Source organism: Odocoileus virginianus, chromosome 16, assembly GCF_023699985.2.
Source record: "Odocoileus virginianus isolate 20LAN1187 ecotype Illinois chromosome 16, Ovbor_1.2, whole genome shotgun sequence".
Classification (NCBI taxonomy): domain Eukaryota; kingdom Metazoa; phylum Chordata; class Mammalia; order Artiodactyla; family Cervidae; genus Odocoileus; species Odocoileus virginianus.
In genome coordinates, this window is record NC_069689.1 from 44,701,229 (window position 1) to 44,727,457 (window position 26,229).

Sequence of the window (26,229 nt, forward strand, 5' to 3'; positions counted from 1 at the left end):
TTGAGTGCTGCTCTTGGATCCAAGTCTCCAAAATGTTTCTTTTATTACTGCTTTCTCCCCCAGTAAGAGGAATATACACTTCCACTTGTGGGGATACTTACAAGACATCCCAGGCAAACTAAAGCACTGAGGGGGTGGGACAGGAGAGGTAAGAAGCTTTCTGGCTGTTCCTCTTAAAAAGGAAAGGCTTGTCCGGAAAAGAAGCACTATTATAACCTCACCTAGTTTGATCTGCTATAATATCAATACCATATCTGGCTAATTATAGGGCCCATGGTCATTTTTTACAGATTCCTTCTTGGGTCTTACCAGACAGTATTGCAATTTTCCATGACCAACCAGTTACCCTGTGAGCTATTTATGTACACACACAATTAAGCACTGAATAATGTTTCTGCTGCCATTACCACATCACTATATTTTTGCAAGTAAGTACATTGTGTTTTAATTTAAAAATAAGCACACCAATCTTGAGAAAATTGGCAGCTCATTAAGATGCTGGGTTCAAAAAAGACAAAAAAGCAAAAAGCCTGGTAAAGAATCAGCCTGCTGCATAGCGTGTGGCTGACATCTACTGGTGTTATAAAATATCATTCTCTGCTTCCTAGTGGTACATTTTAGCAATGAAACTAAATAATATGAGAAACACTGTGTATTTTAATTTTCCTATTTCCATAGTTTATGAAAAATAGGTAAGAGACTGGATCTCTATATATTAATATCAACATTGTTTTTACTCTGTGAGTAACTAAGGAGCTTCCCAGGTGACTCAGATGGTAAAGAATCTGCCTGCAATGCTGGGGACCCAGGTTTGATCCCTGGGTCAGAAAAATCTCCTGGAGAAGGGAACGGCAACCCACTCCAGTGGGAAATCTTGCCTGGGAAATCCCATGGACAGAGGAGCCTTGTAGGTCCCAGTCCACGGGTCATGAAGAATCGGACACAACTAAGGACTAACACACAGAGCAACTAAGCTCTAATGCTGGATTACAGAGCCACACAAATAGGACTCAGTCTATTAAGTTTTAAATGTTTTCAAATTTTAAAATCCTGATAGGTTAAGAGCAATAATCTTAAAGTGCCTTGCAAAACTATTATTACTATTATGTCCTTCTTTTTCACAAATTTGACATAGAAAAGTTTTAATGAACAATCTGTACCCAAATTCCTTGAGTATGAACACTTCCTTCTAAACTAACTGAAAATTGTTTTATAAATTAAACCAAAATTCCCGTCATTAAATCTCATATTATCACTTAATAATTTTTTCTTTACAAATAACGTAAAAGTAAACTTCAGTAAACAGTATAAAATTCACTTCAAATCTTGAATCAATGATGTTTTACCATGTTCTTTTATGGAAAACTTACAACCTCCTTAAATGGGAATGTTTTAAAATTGTGTATCTTGGAACAAATACTTCAAATATGTTGCAATCACATGTTCAGTTGCATTCTCTTATAGTCACTGTACACCATTTACTTTCTTTTCTTTCTCCTTCTGGGCAACAGGCAGGATTGCATTTAAGCTCAACATGGTTTAAGTGACTTGCTTTGGTCAATGGAATTATGTCAAAGTAGAGACCTTAGAGAGTTTGAACATAAGAGGTCCACAGTGACCTTTATCAGCTTTCATCCCGGAGTAAAGATACCATGAACCAAAGTCCCCAAGAGATCTGACAGAGTAGTGCAGTACGAAAAAAAAAAGATCATTGAATCACTAGGATTTAGGGTTCAGCAAAATCTGCTCCATCCTACCTCTAACAACACATTTCAAGGAAGTCCTGAATTAAGTGAATAGTTTTTATAGCAGTTATAAAAAGTAGCATAAAGTCAGACCTCTACTTCACACCATATACAAAAGTTAACTAAAAATGGATCTATCAATGACTTATATCTAAGAGCTAAAACAATAAAATTCATAGAAGAAAGCTTGAGTAAATCTTCATAATCATGGGCCAAAAGCAGGACCACCAATAGAGAAAACAGATAAGCCAGACTTCATCAAAATTAAAAATTTTCTGCATAAGAGGACATTACAAGAAAGTGAAAGGCATTATATAAAATGGGAGAAAATATCTGCAAATCATATACCTGGTAATGGTCTAGAACATTTACAACTCAACCACACACACACACACACACACACACAAATCCCTTGAAAAATGGGCAAAGGATTTGAGAAGACATTCTTTAAAGAAGATATGCAACTGGCCAACAAGCACACAAAGACACCCAACTTCATCAGCATTAAAGTGAAGTCGCTCAGTCGTGTCCAGCTCTTTGGGACCCCATGGACTGCAGCCTACCAGGCTCCTCCGTCCATGAGATTTTCCAGGCAAGAGTACTGAAGTGGATTGCCATTTCCTTCTGCAGGGGATCTTCCCAGCCCAGGGATTGAACCTGGGTCTCCAACATTGCAAGAAGATGCTTTACCATCTGAGCCACCAGCATCTCATTAGGGAAATGTAAATCAAAACCACAATGAGTTACCACTTCAAAAACACCAGGATGGCCATAACTTGTTAAAAATGTAAACTTAACAACTATTGATGAGGAATTGAGAAATGGGAACTCTTGTATACTGCTGGCAGTAACGTAAAATGGTTCAGCCACTACAGAAAAGTTTGGCTGTTCCTCAAAAAGTTAAACATAGAATTGCCATAAGATTTCAAATTTCCACTCCTATATATACCCAAAATAATTAAAGGCAGATACTTAAACACTTACATGTATACCCATGTTCATAGCAGCAGTGTTCATAATAGCCATAAGGTGGGAACAGTCCAAATATCCATCAATGGATGAACAGATAAACAAACTGTCGTATACACACACTGTGGAATCTTTATTAAATCATAAGGAATGAAGGAATGATACACGCTACCACCTGGATGAAACTTGAGAACATTTTGCTAAGTGAAAAGAAGTCAGACACAAAGGTGATCCACCGAATGATCCCATTTATATGAAATATCCAAAACAGATAAATCCATAGAGATAGAACACAGATTGGGGGCTCCAGGCCTGGGGTGTAGAGGGGAGCAGGAAGAAACTGCTTAATGGATAAGGGGTTTTGCTTTTGAGTGATGGATATGTCTGGAACTAAACAAAGGTGGTGTTTGTGCAACACTGTGTATATTCTGAATGCTACTCATTTTTCACTTTAAAATGGTTAATTTTACATGAAGTGAATTTCACCTCAATAAATTATTTTTAATAAAGTTACTTCATTCAAAAACCACCACAACATACTCAACAAGCTTTCCAGTTGGATCAGTAATTTGGTATCACTATTTCTGGGCAAGCATACAGCACGAGTTAAATACCATGGGTAATATGAGAACAACCAAAGAAAACCTCTTTACTACCAGGAATATTAGTTCATTCCTCCTTCAGTATTTCTCCTCCTTTTATGTATGTTATAGAGCAAGATCTCTCAGCAGTAAAGTCAGAAGCCCTGGCAGGCTGATGGGAACAGAGACAGATGAGCAGCAGCACCACCTTTCCTCGTCCACAATAGCAGAAATGCCCATCAAAGCCCTACTCACCATTTGCTTCACAATGTCCCTTAACTTTATGCTCTTATCTCTTGGCTCACTTCCATCAACTACTCATTTTCTTCTCTTAAAATTTCTCTTGAAATAAATGCTAAGCAGACCAAAAAAGCATGAGCCTTGTCTTAAACACTTGTCATATGTCCTTGATGTTTTCTGGAGACAGAAAACCACAGCAGATTCTCAATACCTACATCTACTATCATCAAAATCTCTGACAGTTAAGTTCATTTCTTCTGCAATAAGTAACACAGTGAAATGTTATTAACTATGGTTTTCATGTGGATAATCCTAGAAAGCCTGAGACACACATTGGGGGGAGAGGAGAGGAGGTGCTAAGGAGAGGGAGAAGGGGCAACAAGAAATGCTTTTAAGAGCATTAATAGCTCACTAACCCCTCCCAACCACTCCTAACAAGGGCTGTGCAATCAGTTAGGTCAAGGACCACTAGAAGTTACACTGACATCTTGTTTCCCAGCAAAAATGTAATGAGACTATAATGTGCAAATAATGGGCAATCTATTCATAGGCAATATAGAAAGATAATCCCAAACATAGGTCAGTGTTTTATGAGAAAATGCAAATTTTGATTACCCAGATATGAAAACATAACATCTTTAGAGTTTTTTTATTTTAAAAAAAAAAGAAGAAGAAAGCCATGGCAAATATTCAAATTTCTTGCAATGCATCCATGAGAACAATCACAAATATTTTATGTCCCAAGTTCATTAAAATAAAAATTTCATTGGAAATTCATTGAATACAAGCATTCATAATATTAATACATATACATAATATTAATACAAATATTAAAATAAAGTCATTTCAAAAGGAAAGGAAATGGAAAGGAGGGGCAAAAACTGAGGGAAGGAAAAATCCTCAAAATGTGAACAAAGTCTTTTGTTTCTAAAGTTGTCTTTGAAGTGCCTAAAAAAGAACTCTGGGATCATTTTTCTTTACAATTCTGTAGCATTAACACATAGTGGTAGTTTGATTTTCATGATAGTAATGAGTTGCTACTATTGATTCTAATGTTTTGTTTTTTTTTTTTTCAGTCACACACATCACTGGTCCAACAGAACTTTCTACAACATGGATAATATTTTCTATCTACCCAGCCAATATGGTGACCACTAGCCACATATGGCCATTAAGTACTTAAAAGATTTTTTATTATGACTGCTGCTGCTGCTGCTAAGTCACTTCAGTCATGTCCGACTCTGCGCGACCCCATAGATGGCAGCCCACCAGGTTCCCCGTCCCTGGGATCCCCCAGGCAAGAATACTCAAGTGGGTTGCCATTTCCTTCTCCAATGCATGAAAATGAAAAGTGAAAGTGAGGTCACTCAGTCATGTCTGACTCTTTGCGACCCCATGGACTACAGCCTACCAGGCTCCTCTGTCCATGGGATTTTTCAGGCAAGAGTACTGGAATGGGTTGCCTTGCCTTTTCCGATTTATTATGACTAAAGAATTGAATTTTCAGCATTTCATTATAATTTAAACAGTACTACATATAACTAGTAGTTATTATACCAGAAAGCAACTTTCTAGTATTACTTTCTAATACTAGTTAGTATTACACTCACTACCATTTTTTTCACTTAAACTCAGCTCTTTTGGACATAGAACATAAAAGAACTACTTAACTATATGAATGATAAAATTTTTAATTATTTTCTTAAAATGATGAAGTACTTGCTTGACATTTATACAGGTTAAAATTATTCTCTTAAAAATATAAATAAATGTGTTAAATATCTGAAAAACTGCAAGTGTTTTATTGCCAAAAAGGTAAAAAAAATTCCCAAACTGCTATTTTTCACTTAGCAAAAACCTTTACAGAAAAATATGCTCAAAATTTAAAAGTCTGTACATCTAGTACATTTACAAACTGAAATATGTACGATCGGTCTGTGTGAGTTCTGTATCCTTGGATTCAACTAACTACGCATCAAAAATAATCAGGGAAAAAATATTCCAGAAAGTTTCAAAAAGCAAAATTTGAATTGCTACACCAACAACTATTACATAACATTCACACTGTCTTCACAACTACTTATATAGCATTTACACTGTATTAGGTATTATAAATAATCTAGAGATGATGTAAAGTATACAGGAAGATGTGCATAAGTTATATGCAAATACCAAGCCATTTTATACTCGGGACTTGAGCAGCCTCTGATTTTGGTACTGGAGTGAGTACCAGAACCAGTTCCCCACAGATACCAAGGGATGTCTGTATCTTAATATTTTTCTTTTTTCATATATTTTTATTAGTTGGAGGCTAATTACTTTACAATATTGTAGTGGGTTTTGTCATAATGAATCACCCATGGATTTACATGTATTCCCCATCCCGATCCCCCCAAAGAAAACAAACATTAAAAATTACTAAAATTCTGTAAAGTATTAATGTTAAAAATATTTGTTTAAAAATGAAAGCCATAGAGATATCCTAAACAACGGCTGAAGATTGGATCATTTGCCCCTACCTACTTTCTATTTTTAACAAAACCTATTTAATATGCATTCAGTGATTTTATAAATGGAATTTTCAAAGTAGCAAAAATAGACACACAAAAAAGAATACTAAACACTTTTTCCATAAGGCTAGATTAACCATTTAAAAATACACCTAGCCTTTACAATCCTATATGCTTATGACATAATTGCTTGTTTTAGGAAGGAACAGTGTTCCAAGCTCAAAGCATGATATTTCAAACACCTTACATACATTTTATCTATATTCATCTATCAATTGAGAGAGAGACAGAGACAGAGACTCATTTGATGGGACCAACATTTAGAAACTGGTATCTCACTCATTCATTTTTAGTATAGTGAATGCTTGAAAATGAATTTAAACATATTTAAACATATATGAATTTAAACATATACAAATGTGTACAAGCCTTCTGCTTGTACATGGAATCCCTCAAGTACACAAGGATAGGATCTAGAGTGAAAGGTCTGTATCCCTGTCACATCTTTCTAAACTCTCTTCTAATTCCCCAGGCCAAAACTGCAAGTCAGGAAGAGTGGGTTAAGTCATGTTCCCCATATTTCTTTAAGAATGTACAGAATGATGCATGTTGTAAAAGTATTTCTATCAAGAAAAATTAGACTCACAGTAAAACTCAAGAGGTAAACTTCAAAGACGTAACTAGGAAAATTCACCTAACGTGGAATATTTCATTGTTCCACAGTGGATAAATGTAGTTAAACTTTTACATGGTGCTAGGCTAGAAACAGGTCACCAACAAATACATGCAGAATTAGAAAAGCATCAATGGCTGGACTACAAATTAGAAGACCTGAGTCTTGCTCTAACTGACCATAAAAATGACTTGAGACCCATCTATTAACCTCTCCTAAGCTTATTTACCTCAAGACAAACTGCCTAAATTATCTACAAAGCTCCATCTAGCTTTGAAATTCTGTGATTCAACAGAATAAATTATAGGTCAACATTCATTTTCCAAGCTATTTCAAATAGTCTGTTTACTATTTGACAAGGATCTACTGACAGCCAACCAGTAACACTGAGAGGAAAAAATACTTAAATCTGAAGATTAAATAGGAAAAACAGCTTTGATATAAAAAGATGGGAATACCAGACCACCTGACCTGCCTCCTGAGAAATCTGTATGCAGGTCAAGAAGCAACAGTTAGAACTGGACATGGAACAACAAACTGGTTTCAAATAGGAAAAGGAGTACGTCAAGGCTGTATATTGTCACCCTGCTTATTTAACTTATATGCAGAGTACATCATGAGAAACGTTGGGCTGGATGAAGCACAAGCTGGAATCAAGATTGCCAGGAGAAATATCAATAACCTCAGATATGCAGGTGACACACTTATGGCAGGAAAGCAAAGAAGAACTAAAGAGCCTCTTGATAAAAGTGAAAGAGGAGACTGAAAAAGTTGGCTTAAAGCTCAACATTCAGAAAACTAAGATCATGGCATCCGGTCCCATCACTTCATGGCAAATAAATGGGGAAAAAATGGAAATAGTGACAGATTTTATTTTTGGGGGTTCCAAAATCACTGCAGATGGTAACTGCAGCCATGAAATTAAAAGAGGCTTGCTCCTTGGAAGAAAAGTTATGACCAACCTAGACAGCATATAAAAAGCAGAAACATTACTTTACCAACAAATGTCCATCTAGTCAAAGCTATGGTTTTTCCAGTAGTCATGTGTGGATGTGAGAGTTGGACCATAAAGAAAGCTGAGCACCAAAGAATTGATGCTTTTGAACTGCAGTATTGGAGAAGACTCTTTCGAGTCCCTTGTACTGCAAGGAGATCCAACCTGTCCATCCTAAAGGAAATCAGTCCTGAATATTCATTGGAAAGACTGATGCTGAAGCTGAAACTCCAGTACTTTGGCCACCTGATGTGAAGAACCAACTCATATGAAAAGACCTTGATGCTGGGAAAGACTGAAGGCGGAAGGAGAAGGGGACGACAGAGGATGAGATGGTTGGATGGCATCACCAACTTGATGGACAAGAGTTTGAGTAGGTTCTGGGAGTTGGTGATGGACAGGGAAGCCTGACTGCTGCAGTCCACGGGGTCGCAAAGGGTTGAACATGACTGAATGACTCAACTGATAACAAAACTCACACTTTTCAGGCACAGGTGTGTTAATTGAGACAGTTACTGGTACATTTGTAATGCATGTTTTGCAGGACTATCGCATACATTACACAAAAGCATTAAAACATAGACAGAGCTGTTTCCATGCATTCAGGTTTAGAAATAACTAAGATGTTTCAGTACAGTGCTAACTTGAGAACAGAGCATTCATGGTGATTATGGAGGCTGTGGAAGATGCAAGGGTCTGACAAATTAGGGGGAAATGGAAGTCCTTTGCAGGAATTCAAAACGACACCATCAAACAAAAACAAAAGCATTCCCTCTCCCTACTTCTTCTGGCACATTTGATTGCATGGTGCTCATTTTTACCATCTCTCTAATTTGTTGGTTTTCCCTTCAAGGTGTTCTGATGATCATTTGATCTAGATCCCACTCTTACCAAATTCAAAGCAGTAGAGCATGTAGTTGGATGACTTCTCAGTCATCAACACTTTTTACCCTCAACCCAGCCACCAGCTTCAGGGAGCATAAATGCAAGCATCACCATCACTGTAAATCAAAATGTTTAGACTCACTCATTAATAAATCTGAGAGCTGGAAAAGATCTTAGTAACACTATATTCCAACAAACTCACTTTCATGTTTAATTATAAAAATCATAAATATCTACTAAAAAGAATATAAACCAAACTCAGTAGTAGAACCTGTTTCTTTTACTATAAACACTTAAGTGTACAGCTCTGTTTATTAGAGCACCTATCCCAACTCTTGTGGCCTCCCTCTTCCACAGCTATCATCTCTATTAAGTTTGATGTATTCTTTTTTATGCCCTGGTTTACTTCTCTATAAAGCAGGAATAATAGTGCCTACCTCATATGATTATCTTGCAGATTAATTAGATTAACACACATAAATTACTTAAAACCATGTTTGGCACTTAGTAACACCTCAAACAAGGGTAGCTGCTATCTGATTTTAACCCAGCCCATATGGACAAACACAGGTTTTCACAACTTTTCATCATATACAATGTTGTGAGGAGTATCCTTGTTCACTTGGCTGTTTTTTCTGTTGGGTAAAGAAAATTAGAGATACCAAGGGAACATTTCATGAAAAGATGGGCTCAATAAAGGACAGAAATGGTAGGGACCTAACAGAAGCAGAAGATATTAAAAAGAGGTGGCAAGAACACACAGAAGAACTGTATAAAAAAGATCTTCATGACCCAGATAATCACGATGGTGTGATCACTCACCTAGAGCCAGATATCCTGGAATGTGAAGTCAAGTGGAATTAGATGCCTTAGAAAGCATCACTATGAACAAAGCTAGTGAAGGTGATGGAATTCCAGTTGAGCTATTTCAAATCCTAAAAGATGATGCTGTGAAAGCGCTGCACTCAATATGCCAGGAAATTTGGAAAACTCAGCAGTGGCCACAGGACTGGAAAAGGTCAGTTTTCATTCCAATCCCAAAGAAAGACAATGCTAAAGAATGTTCAAACTACCACACAATTGCACTCATCTCACACACTAGCAAAGTAATGCTCAAAATTCTCCAAGCCAGGCTTCAGCAATACGTGAACCATGAACTTCTAGATGTTCAAGCTGGTTTTAGAAAAGGCAGAGGAACCAGAGATCAAATCGCTAACATCTGCTGGATCATTGAAAAAGTAAGAGAGTTTCAGAAAAACATTTACTTCTGCTTTACTGACTATGGCAAAGCCTTTCACTGTGTGGATCATAATAAACTCTAGAAAATTCTGAAAGAGATGGGAATACCAGACCACCTGACCTGCCTCCTGAGAAATCTGTATGCAGATCAGGAAGCAAAAGTCAGAACTGGACATGAAACAACAGACTGGTTCCAGATAGGAAAAGGAGTATGTCAAGGCTGTATATTGTTACCCTGCTTATTATACGCAGAGTACATCATGAGAAATGCTGGACTGAATGAAGCCCAAGCTGGAATCAAGATTGCCAGGAGAAATATCAATAACCTCAGATATGCAGATGATACCACCCTTATGACAGAAAGTGAAGAACTAAAGAGCCTCTTTGTGAAAGTGAAAGAGAAGAGTGAAAAAGTTGGCTTTAAAAGTCAACATTCAGAAAGCTAAGATCATGGCATCCAGTCCCAACATTGCATGGCAAATAAATGGGAAACACTGAAAACAGTGGCTGACTTATTTTTGGCGGCTCCAAAATCACTGCAGATGGTGACTGCAGCCATGAAATTAAAAGATGCTTGCTCCTTGGAAGAAAATTTATGACCAACCTAGATAGCATATTAAAAAGTAGAGACATTACTTTGCCTACAAAGGTCCGTCTAGTCAAGGCTATTGTTTTTCCAGTAGTCATGTATGGATGTGAGAGTTGGACTGTGAAGAAAGCTGAGTGCCAAAAAATTGATGCTTTTGAACTGTGGTGTTGGAGAACACTCTTGAGAGTCCCTTGGACTGCAAAGAGATCCAACCAGTCCATCCTAAAGATCATTCCTGGGTATTCATTGGAAGGACTAATGCTGAAGCTGAAACTCCAATACTTTGGCCACCTGATGCAAAGAACTGACTCCTTGGAAAAGACCCTGATGCTGGGAAAGATTGAAGGCAGGAGAAGGGGATGACAGAGGATGAGATGGTTGGGTGGCATCACTGACTCAATGGACAAGAGTTTGGGTAAACTCTGGGAGTTGGTGATGGACAGGGAGGCCTGGAGTGCTGCAGTCCATGGAGTCGCAAAGAGTTGGACATGACTGAGCAACTAAACTGAACTGAAATTCTTACAAATCAAAATGCTAGTTCAAACATATGTGCATATAAAATTCTGCTAGATATGGTCCAACCAGAAACCAAAAACACTGAGTCAATTTCCACTCACTCAAATAATATGTGAGAGCATCTGCTCCCTATTGTCTTCAACACACATGGCGTTGATAATCTTCAATATCAGGTATTAATCTCTTTCAATCTACTAGGTAAGAATGATCAATGTTTTACCACTTTTGCTGCTGAAAGTTAAATATCGTTTTGCGTTTTGACTCTCTGTATTTTTTTAATGATTTGCCTGATCATATTTGATGGGGGTAGGTCAGGAACGTTTTCTCCTGGGCCAGTAGCAAAAAAATACATCTGCACCTTACTCCGCCACCCCAATTCAGGACTATGATGGATATACCACTTCTTCCCTTCAAGCTCAGAAGTTTCTGTTGCATAGATTAACTGCTTAATCAGGACCCATCTACTTTTACTGCTCTTCAGTTCAGTTCAGTTACTCAGTCTGTGTCTGACTCTTTGCGACCCCATGAACCGCAGCACGCCAAACCACCCTATTTCATCCAAAATTCACATGCCTGTTTTCTATCCATTCATATTTGTAAATAAGATTGGCAACACAGGAGAGCTCCATCAGTTATTTGGGGAGGTCACTCTTCCACATCCCCAGGACGGCCTTCTACCTACTACACTCATTAAGAGAAACTGGCAGATCCATTGAATAATTTTGTTTCCAGGTTGAGTTCTTTTCCTCCATGCAAGTCACTTGCCCCCTTTTATTTTAAAAGAAGGAACTAAGATCCAAAGAGATTAAGCATATAAGACCTGGGTCTATGACTTCCTAGTACTAAGTTCTGTTACCAAACAATGAAAATATTCTCTTCCTGGGACTGCAGACCTCAAATGCTTCCACTGCTGATTCCTGCTTCCACACTATATTCCTTCTCTTACTCTTACAAAGATCCCAGCTACTTGGTGGGGAGGAAGGGCAGGGACCGGGGTGCAAGGGGACAAGGTAGGCTCTACCCCAGCCCCCTTCAGCCTGCACACTCATAACCTGTCATCATCTGAAACTTCTCCGTGACTAATGTCTCTCTTCATGACCAGAATATCCCATCCATCTGGATGGCTTACTCAATCATGCCCAGTATAAGTTGGGATGCTTTGGACCCATTTCATTTTCCCTATTCACTCACTCCTTTCATTCTGTGCCTCCAATTCAGCTTAAGACTCCATGTCCCACCATTTTAATCATTCTTGCCAAAATCCTCAATCTCCTTAGTCCCTCTGTACCTGGAAAAACCTAAGCCTGCATAAATGCGACATCCCAAATTCTTTATACCTCAGACAGCTAAGAACTGCAGGAAAAAACTCCCTAAACAAGCAGATGGTTCCACCATAAGCCTAGCCATCAACTGCTTGCTGAATAATCCCAACAGTTCTATCACCTTTCTCAAAACAAACTGCCGTGACTCTTCATAACAATAATTTCAAACCTGCTCTCTCTACATATCTTCACGCCCCAAGCGGTGGTCATCAGACAAAAACTGTCTCCCCCACAGTCTGTATCTTCCTGTGCACCCATCCTTCCTTTCTCTTCTTAAAGGAGGAAGGGATACTATTTCAGTCATTCCCTCCCTCCAAGTGAACTCTTGGGCCCGTCCTTTCCTACCTTCTTAGGAATCTTGAACTTTTAATCATTTCCTATTTCTGTATCTTCAACTCCTCTCTAATGAAGATCAGCATTTACACAGGCTCAACTCATTCATCTTAGAAAAGAGAAGAGGGGTAAGTAAAGAGGAAAGAAAATAAAAAAGGAGAAGGAAAAAGTGTCCTTTGTCAAGACCCTCCAGCTATGCCTGCTTTTTCAAATCAAAACCAAATTTTTAGGCCCATATTTCAAAAAAAACATCTATTTCTGCTTTATTGACTATGCGAAAGCCTTCAACTGTGTGGATCACAATAAACTGTGGAGGATTCTGAAAGAGATGGGAATACCAGACCACCTGACCTGCCTCTTGAGAAACCTATATGCAGGTCAGGAAGCAACAGTTAGAACTGGACATGGAACAACAAACTGGTTTCAAATAGGAAAAGGAGTACGTCAAGGCTGTATATTGTCACCCTGCTTATTTAACTTAAGTGCAGAGTACATCATGAGAAACACTGGGGTGGAAGAAGCACAAGCTGGAATCAAGATTGCTGGGAGAAATATTAATAACCTCAGATATGCAGATGACACCACCCTTATGGCAGAGAGTGAAGAAGAACTAAAGTCTCTTGATGAAAGTGAAAGATGAGTGAAAAAGCTGGCTTAAGCTGAACATACAGAAAACTAAGATCATGGCATCTGGTCCCATCACCTCATGGGAAATAGATGGGGAGACAGTGGAAACAGTGTCAGACTTCATTTTTTGGGCTCCAAAATCTCTGTGGATGGTGACTGCAGCCATGAAATTTAAAGACGCTTACTCCTTGGAAGGAGAGTTATGACCAACCTAGATAGCATATTAAAAAGCAGAGACATTACTTTGCCAACAAAGGTCCGTCTGGTCAAGGCTATGGTTTTTCCAGTGGTCATGGATGGATGTGAGAGTTGGACTGCGAAGAAAGCTGAGTGCCGAAAAATTGATGCTTTTGAACTGTGGTGTTGGAGAAGACTCTTGAGAGTCCCTTGGACTGCAAGGAGATCCAACTAGTCCATCCTAAAGGAGATCAGTCCTGGGTGTTCATTGGAAGGACTGATGCTGAAGTTGAAACTCCAGTACTTTGGCCACCTGATGCGAAGAGTTGACTCCTTGGAAAAGACCCTGATGCTGGGAGGGATTGGGAGTAGGAGGAGAAGGGGGTGACAGAGGATGAGATGGCTGGATGGCATCACCGACTCAATTGGCATGAGTTTGAGTAACTCCGGGAGTTGGTGATGGACAGGGAGGCCTGGTGTGCTGCGATTCATGGGGTCGCAAAGAGTCGACAAGACTGAGCAACTGAACTGAACTGAACTGAATTGAACCTTGTTATCTAGTTTTTCATCTCCTTCTCACCAATTCAAACTTGCATTCCACTCTCTAGAGCTTCTAACACAGTCCCTGTCACAGTCACTATCATTTTTTGTCACTAAAGTTTTGGACAAATATTGATCCTAACCTTCTGCCATTTAATCTCAGTTAATATTTTTTTCTTCAGCTTGGGATGTGAAGAAACAAAAATCCATGAGAGTAACAATCTGTTCCATGAGGTATTGATCATCAGCGCCTTGAAGAGTACTGAATACACAGTAAGTACTCAATAAATACATGGTGAATGAATAAGTGATAGTTTTCCTCCTAAGTTCCTGTCATAGTCATTCTTCAGGATCAATGCAAGTAGCACCTTCCTTAAAAAGTCTTTTACAATCCTGATACACAGAATTAGATGATGTGTCCTACATATGTCAGGCAGTAGGCCAGGCACTGGGGATACAGAATTTAAGACAGAGTCCCTGGATAAAAGATTCTCAATCTGGAATTCATATACTTGTACTATAATCCTTAACACTATTCTACTTTATATTCATTTATTTATTCATCTAACAACTATGTGGATGCCTATCCTACGACAAACACAGAACATGTATCTCCTATTCTCTTAATGTCAAACTACCACAAAGATCAGAGATTTAATAATTCTTGAATTGCATTTAAAATAATGATAGAAAAATTCTTCAAAACGTTTTCTAAGATAAATGTTAGGAACCAAAATCACAATGCTTTCTAACCACTTCTTATTTGCCTATTAATTATATAACAGTATTCCTATATAAATTAACTCATATTTAAAAAGTTTTAAGATTTTTCAGATACACAAATAAATGGTAATACTGTACAATGAAATACTGCTAAAAACTATTTTAAAATGTAAAATATGCCTATCCTTTGATCCAGCAAGCTTGCTTTTGAGACTTGATCCTAAATACAAGGATGTATGTACATTTTTTGGCCTAGAAGTTAGCAGAATAAAAATGAAGTGAACAGAGAAATCTGCAGAGAAATATGTATAGTATGATTCCCTTTTGTTTTTTAAAAATGCAAAAAAATACAGAGTACATAGTTACATAAACAGAAGCAAAGTAGTGGGTGGACACAGTCCAACCGTTAATACTGGTTACTCCAAAGCACAGAACTGGATGAACAGAAAGATAAGCAACTCCTTTCCATGTCTTCCTCTATGTTGGCTGCTACAGGGCACATATCATTTTCATAGGTAATATATGAAGCTATTCTTTTGTATATAAAAAAAGTTTATTCTTTCTCACTGTCCTACAATTGTAATATGGGCACTCCCCGAGTTCTGAGCATTGGACATACAATCATCCTACAAATATAAACCACGGTGTGATACAGAACAACTTAAATGGAAAAAGGAAGGACAGAAGTCAGGCCTCAGTGACTCCTCTTCTCACCAAGAAGCTTCATATAAGGAGGGGAAATGGGGGGGGGGGGGGAACGACAGGACATTTAAACACAATAAAACAATGTTAATAAAAAATAACAAAACAATGTGGAAATGGAAATGACTGGCAGGTTCCCAAGCTTCCTTAACAAAAAAAAAAAAAGCCAATTAATTTTTAACGTGTTTGAGATACTTACTGTATGCTTCCAATAATGTCTTTTCTTTTGAACACTACTGCAGTTGTAAGTCAAATTTCACATACTACATGTTATTTCTATAGGAAATAAACCTTATCAATAACACCAGCAAATATTCCAAAAGCCTGAACTCACTAGTTTAGAGCACATAAGGGCAAGTACTGTTCCATCTGCTTTCAAAACCTGTGCAGGAAGCCATTCTCAGACTATACTGGATAAATAAGCTGTCTTATGCTCAGCATAATCAGGGAATGGTATGGTTGCTACTATTTTCACATACTGATATCTGTATGGCACTTCACAGTTGAAAAAGCTCTTTGATACACATGAATCAAATGTTCCAGCTAAGAGAAACCATTAAAATAAAATACATATACCTATCATTATAAACATATGCAACAATTTAATCTTCAACAAACAAGGTGGCAAATAATGAACTTGAAATGTATGTTTGGAAGCCATTCTATCAGTTAAAATTACATAGTAGATATTTAAATGTTTCATAAACAGAAAAATTCAGGCAAGAAATGGCCACAAAACCAGAAGTTTATTGTTAGTTTTATAAGCAAAGGTCAATTATTTCTACTGCAGTAGACTATGGCTGATTGTTTGAGACGTAATCCACTCACAACCTTTTACTTGTACATTAACAACAAACATAAGAATATCTGGGCTATAATTCTTGACAAATTATTTCTCATACCACTTCTTCTCCACAGGGGGTAAAAAAACACTAAATAAATATGGTTTCACTTTATGGAATGATGATCTTGCAAAAAGGATTAATATGATTTTATATAGACTATTAAGGTTTGAAAAGTGAAAAATTTAATTTGAAAAAATCTAACTAGGCATGCAAAATAACATATACATCAATACGTGTGTGTGCTAAGTTGCTACAGTCATGTCCAACTCTTTGCAATCCCATGAGATTCTCGAGGCAAGAATACGTGAGTGGGTTGCCACGCCCTCCTCCAGGGGATCTTCCTGACCCAGGGATTGAACCCGCATCACTTATGTCTCCTGCATTGGCAAGCGGTTTATTTACTACTAGTGCCACCTGGGAAGCCCCATACACCAATATGCCAAAGACTAAAAATGAAAGATATATTTACACTTACTTTCAGACACAGCAAAAATAAGCAAAATTTATAATGCTTTCCACACACTGTAGGTATTTTATACAGATTAAATAAAACTTTTCCAGAAAAACACTCCATATATATGAAGCCAGTAAGGTATATTTTCAGATATTCAGATACTTTAAGGGAAGGGAATAAAGAATCGGTCCATTCACAAAGAAACAACAAGACTTCATAAATCATCTAATATGAATAAGAACTAGAATTCAATGTGAAAAACTTAAATGAGGCTCAATGATAATCAGAAAAGTCCACATAAAGCAAATTCGTTTAAAACAGAGACCATACTACAATAAAAAAAAAAATTAGTCCCCATTCAGAAACCCCTCTGAATTTAGTCTGTGTATCTCTCTGGGCCTGTGTTTTCTTTGTGTGTTAAGATTCCTAAATGATTTAGGGGACTAATTTTTTTTTTTAAATTTTATTGTAGTATAGTTCACTCACAATGTTGCATTAGTTTCAGGTGTACAGCAAAGTGATCTGGCTGTGCATACATATTCATTCTTCTTCAGATTCTTTTCTCAGATAGGTTATCACAGAATATTGAGTAGAGTTCCCTGTGCTATATAGTAAGTCCTAGTTGGTTATCTATCTTATATGTAGTAGCATGTGGGACTAAGTGGTATATTAGTGAATATTTTGCTTTCCTATACAACTCCTGCAACTTTGTAACTGCAGGAATTGGATAATGAATTTCCACCTAAGGAGAACCCACTGTATATGTACTTTTATTACATGTTTATACAACAAGAGGGGATATACATCTTGGTTCTGGATATCTTAAGAAACATAAAACATATCTTGATCAGGACTACATTATAAATAACTTTTAAAAAATGTAATGTAATACTGTACCAAGGTTGTAAGGGAGTTCCTTTTCATGTAGAGTCTCTCCAAGTACTGTAGTCCCTCATCTTTCAGTAACTCCAATGGGAAATGCTGCAGATTCCTATAATTTAAGAACAAATTCTTGTGCTTTTCCAGCCTTGCCACAGAGATCGTCTTACAAAGTTCGGATGCCATGGCTGAACATATTCCATCAGGCACGGTGCAGTACTACATCTTGTCAAAACTGGTCCATTTCTAAAGAGAACAAAAAACCTTAAAATTATGATACTGATAACAACAACTGCCAGTTAGCATATATAGCTATTTGCAGACATTAAAAACAGAGTTATACATCAATTCCTACATTTTCATTCCATAGCAACTAAATTTTCATACATATTTAAAGATTAAAATGAATAACTACTTAATTTTAAAAAGTACTCTATTTAAACAATATTTACTACTTAGAATAGTCCTATTTGAAAAAGTAGTTCTTGAAATTGAGATAGGAATCCCTATCTAAGAGAACAGAGACCAGTTTCATAACACATAACTGAAGAAAGAGCTTAAAAATCAGACACAGCAAAGCCATTTCCTTCCTTCCTACCTCATTTTGTCTTTAACTTAAAATATTTTTAAAATACTTAAATTTATATAAACTATGACTAGATCATTTACAGCTTCATTTTCTGCACTTCTTACTATCTAAATATTGTTCTATATTGTAATATTTTCTTTCTTTTCTCCTCATCCTCTTTTCTTTCTTCTTAGCTTTGCAGATTATCAGAAGTAGCAAAGAAACAGGCTTGGGAACATACTTATACTTTATTATTTCAATGAAAGAAGAAATACTGCCCTAGGAAATAAGAATCCTGTATTTTTCTATTACAACCTCTCTGGGCTTCAACTGCCTAACATATAAAATGGAGACAGCAATTTATTGGTAAGGGCTAGAACCCAGAACAGATTAAATTCCCTTCTAGCTCTAAACTGACATGGGTAGGAAGAGAAATAAGATTTGCCATCTTATCAATTAGACACAGGGCAGAAACAAACTTCACAATCACCACAAAAAGAAACAAGCTCAGAGCTACAATAATCTGCCCAAGGTCAAGCAGCTCATAAGGGAATAAAGAATTTTTTTTTTCTTTGGGTGGGGAAGGGTGTCCAGACTGAAGTCTTTGCACACACAGACCAACAGGATTCTACAAGATACCAAGGAAATGCTAAAACACTAAAAACAAGTTGAACTTTGTTCAAAGATTCTGTTCTCGTTTACTTGGGCACCCTTCCTCAAACTCTCCAAAGGAAAATACCTTTCAAAGAAAATGTTTTTTCTTAAGAAAAATTTTCACCGAGAATTGACACCAAATTAGCACAAATGTAGTAACATAAGCTTTCAATAAGCAGTGTTTTGTAACTTTTTGTTTATATTCTATTATTTCCAAACTTTAATTCCTAATAGGAAACTACCTGCTATTTTATATAAAAGGGAAGAGAATATGGAGTACTCAATAATCTCCCCAGTGGAGCATGAGAGTCCAATACCTTCCCATTTTTATACTAGCTACTCACTTACCTATTTTTATGAGACATATTACATGACTCTAAACGAGATAATCTTTCCACATCTTAATTCTCTCCCTATGAAGCAAGGAGAATGAGGCTAGAAATAATGTTGATGATTGTTATTTGGAAAGGGAAGTTTTCTGGGTAATTATTCACTTAAATGGTAAACTGGAAGCAGTTTAGCTGTCTCAGAAACACCTCAAACTTAACACATTCAAATAAGAGTTTTTTTATTTTCATCACCTATCCAGTTCTCTCCCAGTTGTTCCAAACACCAGGAAAGCCTGAAGTCAAGAATGATTCCACCCACCCATCATGAATGAGTCACCCACCACCTCCAATCCATCATAAGGCCTATGGTTTCCATCTCCAAAATACACCTCAATTCAATCCACATTTCTCCATTTGCCAAAATAGAAAACCAGTCATCTCCTGCCTGCCATATATTTTACTGGTCTCCCTGTGTTTAGTCATTCTGTAATACATTAATCACTTAGCAGGGAGCTTTTAAAAAGGTAAATCCAATTATGTCTCCCTCTCTTTCTCAGGTAAATTCACTCCCTAGTCACACGAATTCTTAAAAAAAAAAAAAAAAAAAACCTTCAAAAGTTTATTTAGAAAAATCAAACTTACCAGGTATTAAGGGCTCTTCACAACCTGGTCCCACCCACTCCTTCAGCCTGGCAGCACCCTTCCTAGTTTCTCACCAGTCCTGGGCTTTTCTAGTGCTTCTGAGTTCTGCACTCCTCACATCACTTGCTGCTCTCCTGAGCCTTGAAAACACTGTCTCAACACCCTTCAGGTTTCAATGTAAAATCACATCTCCATCCCAAATAAAGTACTCTCTCTTCCTCTTTCTTTGTAGAACTCTCCACAGTTTATTATCTATATAGTTATTGATGTTATCTATTATCGATCTAGCCCAGAGACTATACCATGAGATCCTGAGGGCAGAGATCCCGCTGTTTTCTTCACATTTGTATACCTGCTTCTAGCGCAAAGCAGGCCCTCAAACAGCTGATGAACTGCGGAAAGTAGGGCATGTGAGTAACACTGCAAGGTAGGCTTTTTTTTCATCTCTGATCTAAGGTCATACTACATACTTGTAGATACTATAGGCTGAGTGTTTTCTATGTGCTTTGATGTCTCAATCCTTAAAACTCTGCATTGCGATATGTTATTTAGCCTGTTTTATAGATGAGGAAACTGAGTGTTCTCAAAGAGCAACTCAGAATTCCAACCCAACTGGACGACTTCAAAGCCTGTGCATTGTTCTACAGTGTAGCTTTTCATCAACTTCGATAGGACCCGTGTTTCTTCCTATTACTATTTAAACAGAAGGCAAAGTTTACACAAATTTAAGACCACAAGGCACAGCCCACAGTCCTTGATGGTTAGATCCAGTAAGAGAATACAGCATAACCTGATGGCTCTCCTAATCCTGTAGAGATGGGTGGGATTGACTGCTTTAAAAACGTCATTACACTCTGTTAAAATGCAGTTTGGCAGATGAAATCTACACAAATGAAATCTGAAAGCTGTCAATAATAAATAATGGTAATGGTTTTCCAAATGCATTCATTCGTAGTACAGGATAATTTTCTCACACATACTCCCTTCAGTACCTCTTATCTACAATTAAAAGCAAATGATACACTTATTATTAGCTGTATACAACTGCATCTGCATAAGAGTTTTCTGACAGGTAAACACCAATCCACTCTATTACTGTTTAAAGCAAACAAACCTTTCCACCTTAAGAAAATTCCACACATTTTTAAGCAGGTGTGTTTTAAAGGGAAAGGAGTACCTTCGATTGACTTCCGTACTTAACGCGGTGGAATACCCACTCCAACTTCCTAATACTGGAGATTAGAGGATTAAAATCGTACATTAAAAGCGTTTGTTAAGGTTATTTTCTCAGTACTGAGAAGACTAGCAGAAGTCAGGCAAAACACATGCCATTTTGCCGAGTTAACCAAGCACTCTCGTCGTTAGACTTTGGAAGCAGCGAGACTAGTAGAAAGGATTTCACAGACCCAGTGAAGGGATTCTGTGACCACCAGGGCTAGGAGGGCCCGGCGGGAGTGGCTACCCGAGGCCCGGGTGGGCCCGCTCAGGCCGGGGTCCACTTGCTGCGGCCCGACGCCTCTGCCAGGCTCGGCCTGCTTGGTCAGGGGCCGGGCCAGAGGGCACTGCTACGTGAGGCACCCGAAGGAGCGAAGCACCAAACTCACCTCCGCCGGCAGAGCCAGCGCTCCCGAGATGAGGGGCGCCGGACGGCTAGCCCGGGCTCGGCAGGCGGGGCGGGGCGCCGGCGGCGACGGGGCGTGACGCGAGCGAAAGGGGGCGGGGCGGGGCGGGACCCTCTCTTCAGAGGTTTGGGGGAGGAGCGATCCCGGGAGAGGAAGCTCGCGATAACACGCCCCTGTGGTCGCCGTCTTACGATAGGTCGAGCGAGATGCTCGTTTTCCAAGCGGCGTGCCTATTGGTCAAAACTGCGGCTTCTCTGCGACTGGCCCCGCCTCCGACTCGGTCCTTGCTTCCGGCTCTGGCCACAGGGGTTACCGTTGAGATGGAGTTTAGTGCTCAATTTTGAGAGGGTGGTTTAGCTGGCTCCGGCCTTAGGGACCGTCAGTAACTTATCAGTTCTTTCGTTCCTACGTTCACTGACGCACTCGTCCTCCTACTCAATACATACGTTGAGAAATTAAGAATAACACCCAGTGTGTACCACGCAACGTTCTAAGATCTGTACACAGGTTATCTCACTTAACTCATGGCAATCCTATGACACAGATACTATTATTATACTCGTTTGACGGATGCTGAGACCCGGTGGTTTTCTGTAATGTGGCCAAGGTTAGTGATCAAGTAGTAAGCTTCTTAAAGCACAGTATAAAAAGTCACTGCGCTCTCGCAGCTTCGTTCCAAACTTGAGGCAGTAACCTAGTCTCTGCTCTTGAAATACTTGAAGTGTGCTGCGAGAAACGATCGTTAAAAGAACACTAACAACTAGTAGTAAAGTACTCTGGCAGTTCCTAGCATGACTGAGTAGTCCATCAATAAATATTTAATAATATTCCCGTGTCAGCAGAAAGAGTCATAAAAGGAAGAATCTTTCATGCTGGTAAAGAGGGGGAAAAAAAGGAAGAAAAATCCAAGCATTGTTAGGAAACAGTAAAAAATACTTTTTAAAGTTCCTTGCTTGTTAGTGTGACAACGTTTCTTCTGAAATGAAGTTTTTAAAAAAACTTCCTCTCACGAAACCACTGTTATTTATTCTTTGAAAAGCTTGATGCTGATTAAACTACTGGTTCATTGTCAAGCAATCTTGACTATAGATTTATATTGGTTTACTTAGTTACTGTTAGAGATAACCTGCAAAGCAGACTTACATTAAGTAAAAATAAGACCTATGGCAAAATAACTTCTGCCCTCTGAAACTGACGCAAAAGTAGCCATGTGATTCTTTGTATTAATATATTATCCTATGTGTGCCGTGCTCACTGGTGTCGGACTCTGCTACTGCACCCAATATAGCCGGCCAGGCTCCTCTGTCCATGGAATTTTCCAGGCAAGAAGAGTGGGTTGCCGTTTCCCCACATAGTGATGGAACCTGCGTTTTCAGAATCGCAAGCAGATTCTTTACCATTGGGCCACCTCGGAAGCCCGTATTATCCTATGGACACTCTTAAAAGGTGTCTGAATATGTCAAGTGCCAGTTTCACATTTTGCCTCACTCAAAACAAGTGGGGCGGGGGGTATCCTCTAATTCAAACCAGTAATTTGGCAGTCTTTGGTAAACTTTAACATCAACGGGCAGTGATACCACTTTAAGAAAATTCCAAGGAAAAGACCAACCTCCGTTTTAATATTCCCACCTCTGGCTCCCAAGGATTGGTTTGCAAACTTAGACAAAATACTCTTCTCCACTCCCTATTGGTGCATAATCTATCATTCATTCTCCCTGGAATTTAGTGTGGTACCAGGTCGCTATACGGAAAGACTGCTCCAATTTAGCCTGGAATTGCCCAACTTTAGACTTTAATCATGGTGCTCAATCTGTAAAAAGAATCACCAAACTGATAAAACAAGTACAGCGTGGATCAAACTGGTAAATCAGGCTGCCGAGACAACTGTGTAATTCGATCGAAAAAGAAACGGACAACTCTCAAGCACACAGGGTAATTGACAAAGGATTTTACGACACAGTGAGAGATGTGAGAGTTAAACTTTTCTGATTTTTTCCTTTTGCTAATTTTAAAGGTGTAGATGTCAAAGGAAAAGCAAATAAACTGCTGGCATAATGCAAGAATGGCAGGGGGAAAGTTTTTCAGAGGGTGTTTTTCTTTTAGAAAGAACATTATTCGCAGATTAGCAATGGGTTTTGGAATGGTAAAGGGAACAAGGTAATAAAATTTACTAAAGATTATTTTATAGCCCAAGAATCTGTGGTTTGTTATTGCGTTAATATGGATTTAGAGGAACAGTTAATAATGTTATTGTAATTATTAGGGGAAATAGATATTTTTGTTTGTATAGTATCATACCTAGCATACATAATAGGCAATCCAGCTGTTAAAAGATATCATCTTTGGACCCAAGTTTTGTGTATAAATGTAGATTTGGAGATCTAGGGACAAATCTGTTAATGACAAGGGAAAACATAATATTGGTATATGAAATAGAATCAGAAGGTGATGAATGTAAGGATAAATTCTCAAAAACCAAGTCCAGCATTTATATTTTCAAGAATATTTTCACTAAAACTAAAACATAAATTCTGGAAATACTGATAAATGAGGATGATGTATATTAAAGCTTAATTTGAAATAGCAGCATTTAAAAAAAATCCAGCCCAATGTAAAATTCCAAAATATAGAAACTTAATGATTCTTCAAACATTAATTCAGCTAATAAATATACCTACTGGCACATTTATTCCTCTACAAGGCCTAACTCAAGAGTAGGTATGCAATAAATATTTCTTGATTGTCCTCTATTAATCCATATATGGGGATATAAAATAATGAAATACAGTCTCTAAAGAAGCTCATACTCTATCTACCTGGGAGAAGGAGACTCAAAAAGTTTAATGAAGATTTCTGGATAGTTCTTGGGGCATAGATGACTGTTGCAGACCATAGGTTCTTCAGGTGCTTAGGCCAGTAGAGCAGAAATATTCAGGGAGAATTTCACAGTGGGGTTAAGACCTATTTGGGGCTTGAGCAATGGGCAAAATTTCAGTAGAAATTTTGTAGAAATTTCAGTCAGAAAAGAAATAGCATCCCAGGTAGTGTTTGAGTTGTTAGTGAATATGTGCAGCATAAAGAATAATTAACTCTGAGGCAGCAGAAGTTTCATTTGGGGATCTTGTTTTAATTTTCAAAAAAGAAAAAAGCATGAGAATGTTACATAGAAAGTCAAAATTGCCAGAATTAAGGAGTTTGGTCCTGGATTTTAAAGGTAATATTTGAAAAAGATAAGAATGACATTTCAAGAACAGAGACCAGAAGCTAAGGGGCTAAAACATTAATACTATAAATAATGGAATGTAGATTGGTAGCAGCCTCATGAGACATTTTCTCCAAATACCATCACATGGTTGAATAACATAAATCTTGATGCATTTCTTTCTTTCATTTCTTTCACTGATCTTATTTTTTGTTTAGCACTACTAATATAAATTTTTACATTATTTATTATGTATAATTTATAACAAGATATTATTTATAGATGAGGTGATAGTTGTGGTGCTATAAAACAGTAAAAGTAATTGTTTACATTGCATCAGTTTTTGCTCCTTTTCCCTCAGAATTTACCTGTGTTTCTTGGTTCTATTTAACTGAACTGAGGGAATGTCAATCAAATAAAAGTTGTGACTGAAGAATACCATGGGAAGATGGGAGATATTTGTACTCAGACTGTAGGCTTTCACCTGACCTGTTTCTCTGAGACAAAATTCAATTCCATATACTCCATGAACTGCTACCATGTACCAGATGATATCCTTGCAGTGGTGGGCAAAAAAAAAAAAAAAAAAAAAAGTGAATCAAGGACCACCTCCTCCCCAAAAAGCAAAGTGCTTCAGCGATACCAAGCAGAATGTTTGTCTCCTGCTTCAGAATTTGCTTCAAAGACTCTGAAGGTCATAAATCTTAAATTCTTAATTAGTGGTTCTTAATCAGATGGAGAAGGAGGTTGTCTCTAGCTGTGGAAGAGAATCCTGAGACAAGGCCTCTTGATGGCAGATGCGGCAGACTGCAATGTTCACCAAGTATTCCATTTACTCCCCTGGGTATGTAGCCCTCTCTGCAGTTAGGGAGCAAATGAAATGTTAGTGCATGTGAGTTGGGTCATGTATGGGCAATGATAGTGAAAAGCCCATGCACAGTTTTTCCATCTCTGTTACTCTGCCATGACTCCTGTTGATGTACAGTTAAACTTTGGCCAACCTAGGTCTCTTGAGAGACTCTGGATCAGACATTCCCACTCCCCACCTCCATCTACACCCACTACTAAATCAAGTGGGTCTGTAGCACATAAGAGTTAGTATCTTACCTCATCATAGCCTAATAAATGATTCTGACTCCCTAAGACAACTTTTTCCCTGGAGATATTGGTGTTTCATGGAGTTTTCTTAAGGAAAAAATGCCCTAATCAACTGCATTGCATCTATCAAGTGGATGATATGTTTGGGGGAAAGTCATACTGTAAAGATGGTTTAATTTTCTGTCCAGTAAGCATTTATTGAGGCCTATTAGGTGTCAGGCACTACTGCCGTGTGACTCATTTATGTGTAGAGCCTGAATATTAAGATTGGTTTTCAAACTTTTGGGAACGTCTGTCATATTGTTTTTGTGGATCAGGGCTGCCTGCCCTATCTTATAAAAGTCTGGTAGTTAGAAGATTTATTGTTAAAAGTCAGAATGGCATATAAAAAGGCATGGTGGTTTCATATCTATTTTTTAACAGCAAGGTATAATTTATATACTATAAAACTCACTCTAAGGATATAACTCTGATTTTTTTAAAGAAAATTTACAGAGTTGTATAGCTAGCACCACATTCTAATTTTAGAAAAATGTCCATCACTGTAAAAAGATACCTCATGCCCATTTGC

At 37.9% G+C, this 26,229-nt stretch overlaps 2 protein-coding genes across 8 annotated transcripts in view; one reads left to right on the top strand and one right to left on the bottom strand.

Moving 5' to 3' along the window:
- Positions 1 to 26,229, bottom strand: part of LRRC28 (leucine rich repeat containing 28) — a 245,486-nt gene that overhangs the window by 177,671 nt on the left and 41,586 nt on the right. For 4 of the 5 annotated variants that reach the window (XR_011491874.1, XR_011491875.1, XM_020910895.2 and 1 more), the window contains exons 1-2: positions 21,341 to 21,447; positions 17,562 to 17,789 (exon numbers count right to left, since the gene is read on the bottom strand). Coding sequence is in view for 3 of the 5 variants with exons in the window: in XM_020910895.2 (XP_020766554.1) it covers positions 17,562 to 17,729 (168 nt within the window). In the remaining 2 variants the exon portion in view is untranslated. Of the gene's footprint in view, positions 1 to 17,561; positions 17,790 to 21,340; positions 21,448 to 26,229 lie in introns of those variants that run through there. The other variant, XM_070478172.1, reaches the window with a different exon arrangement.
- Positions 21,639 to 26,229, top strand: part of TTC23 (tetratricopeptide repeat domain 23) — a 142,874-nt gene continuing 138,283 nt past the window's right edge. The window contains exons 1-2 of one of the 3 annotated variants that reach the window (XM_020910904.2): positions 21,640 to 21,965; positions 23,085 to 23,326. The gene's annotated coding sequence lies outside the window, so the exon portion shown is untranslated. Of the gene's footprint in view, positions 21,966 to 23,084; positions 23,327 to 26,229 lie in introns of all 3 variants that reach the window. The other 2 variants (XM_020910903.2, XM_020910905.2) reach the window with 2 other exon arrangements.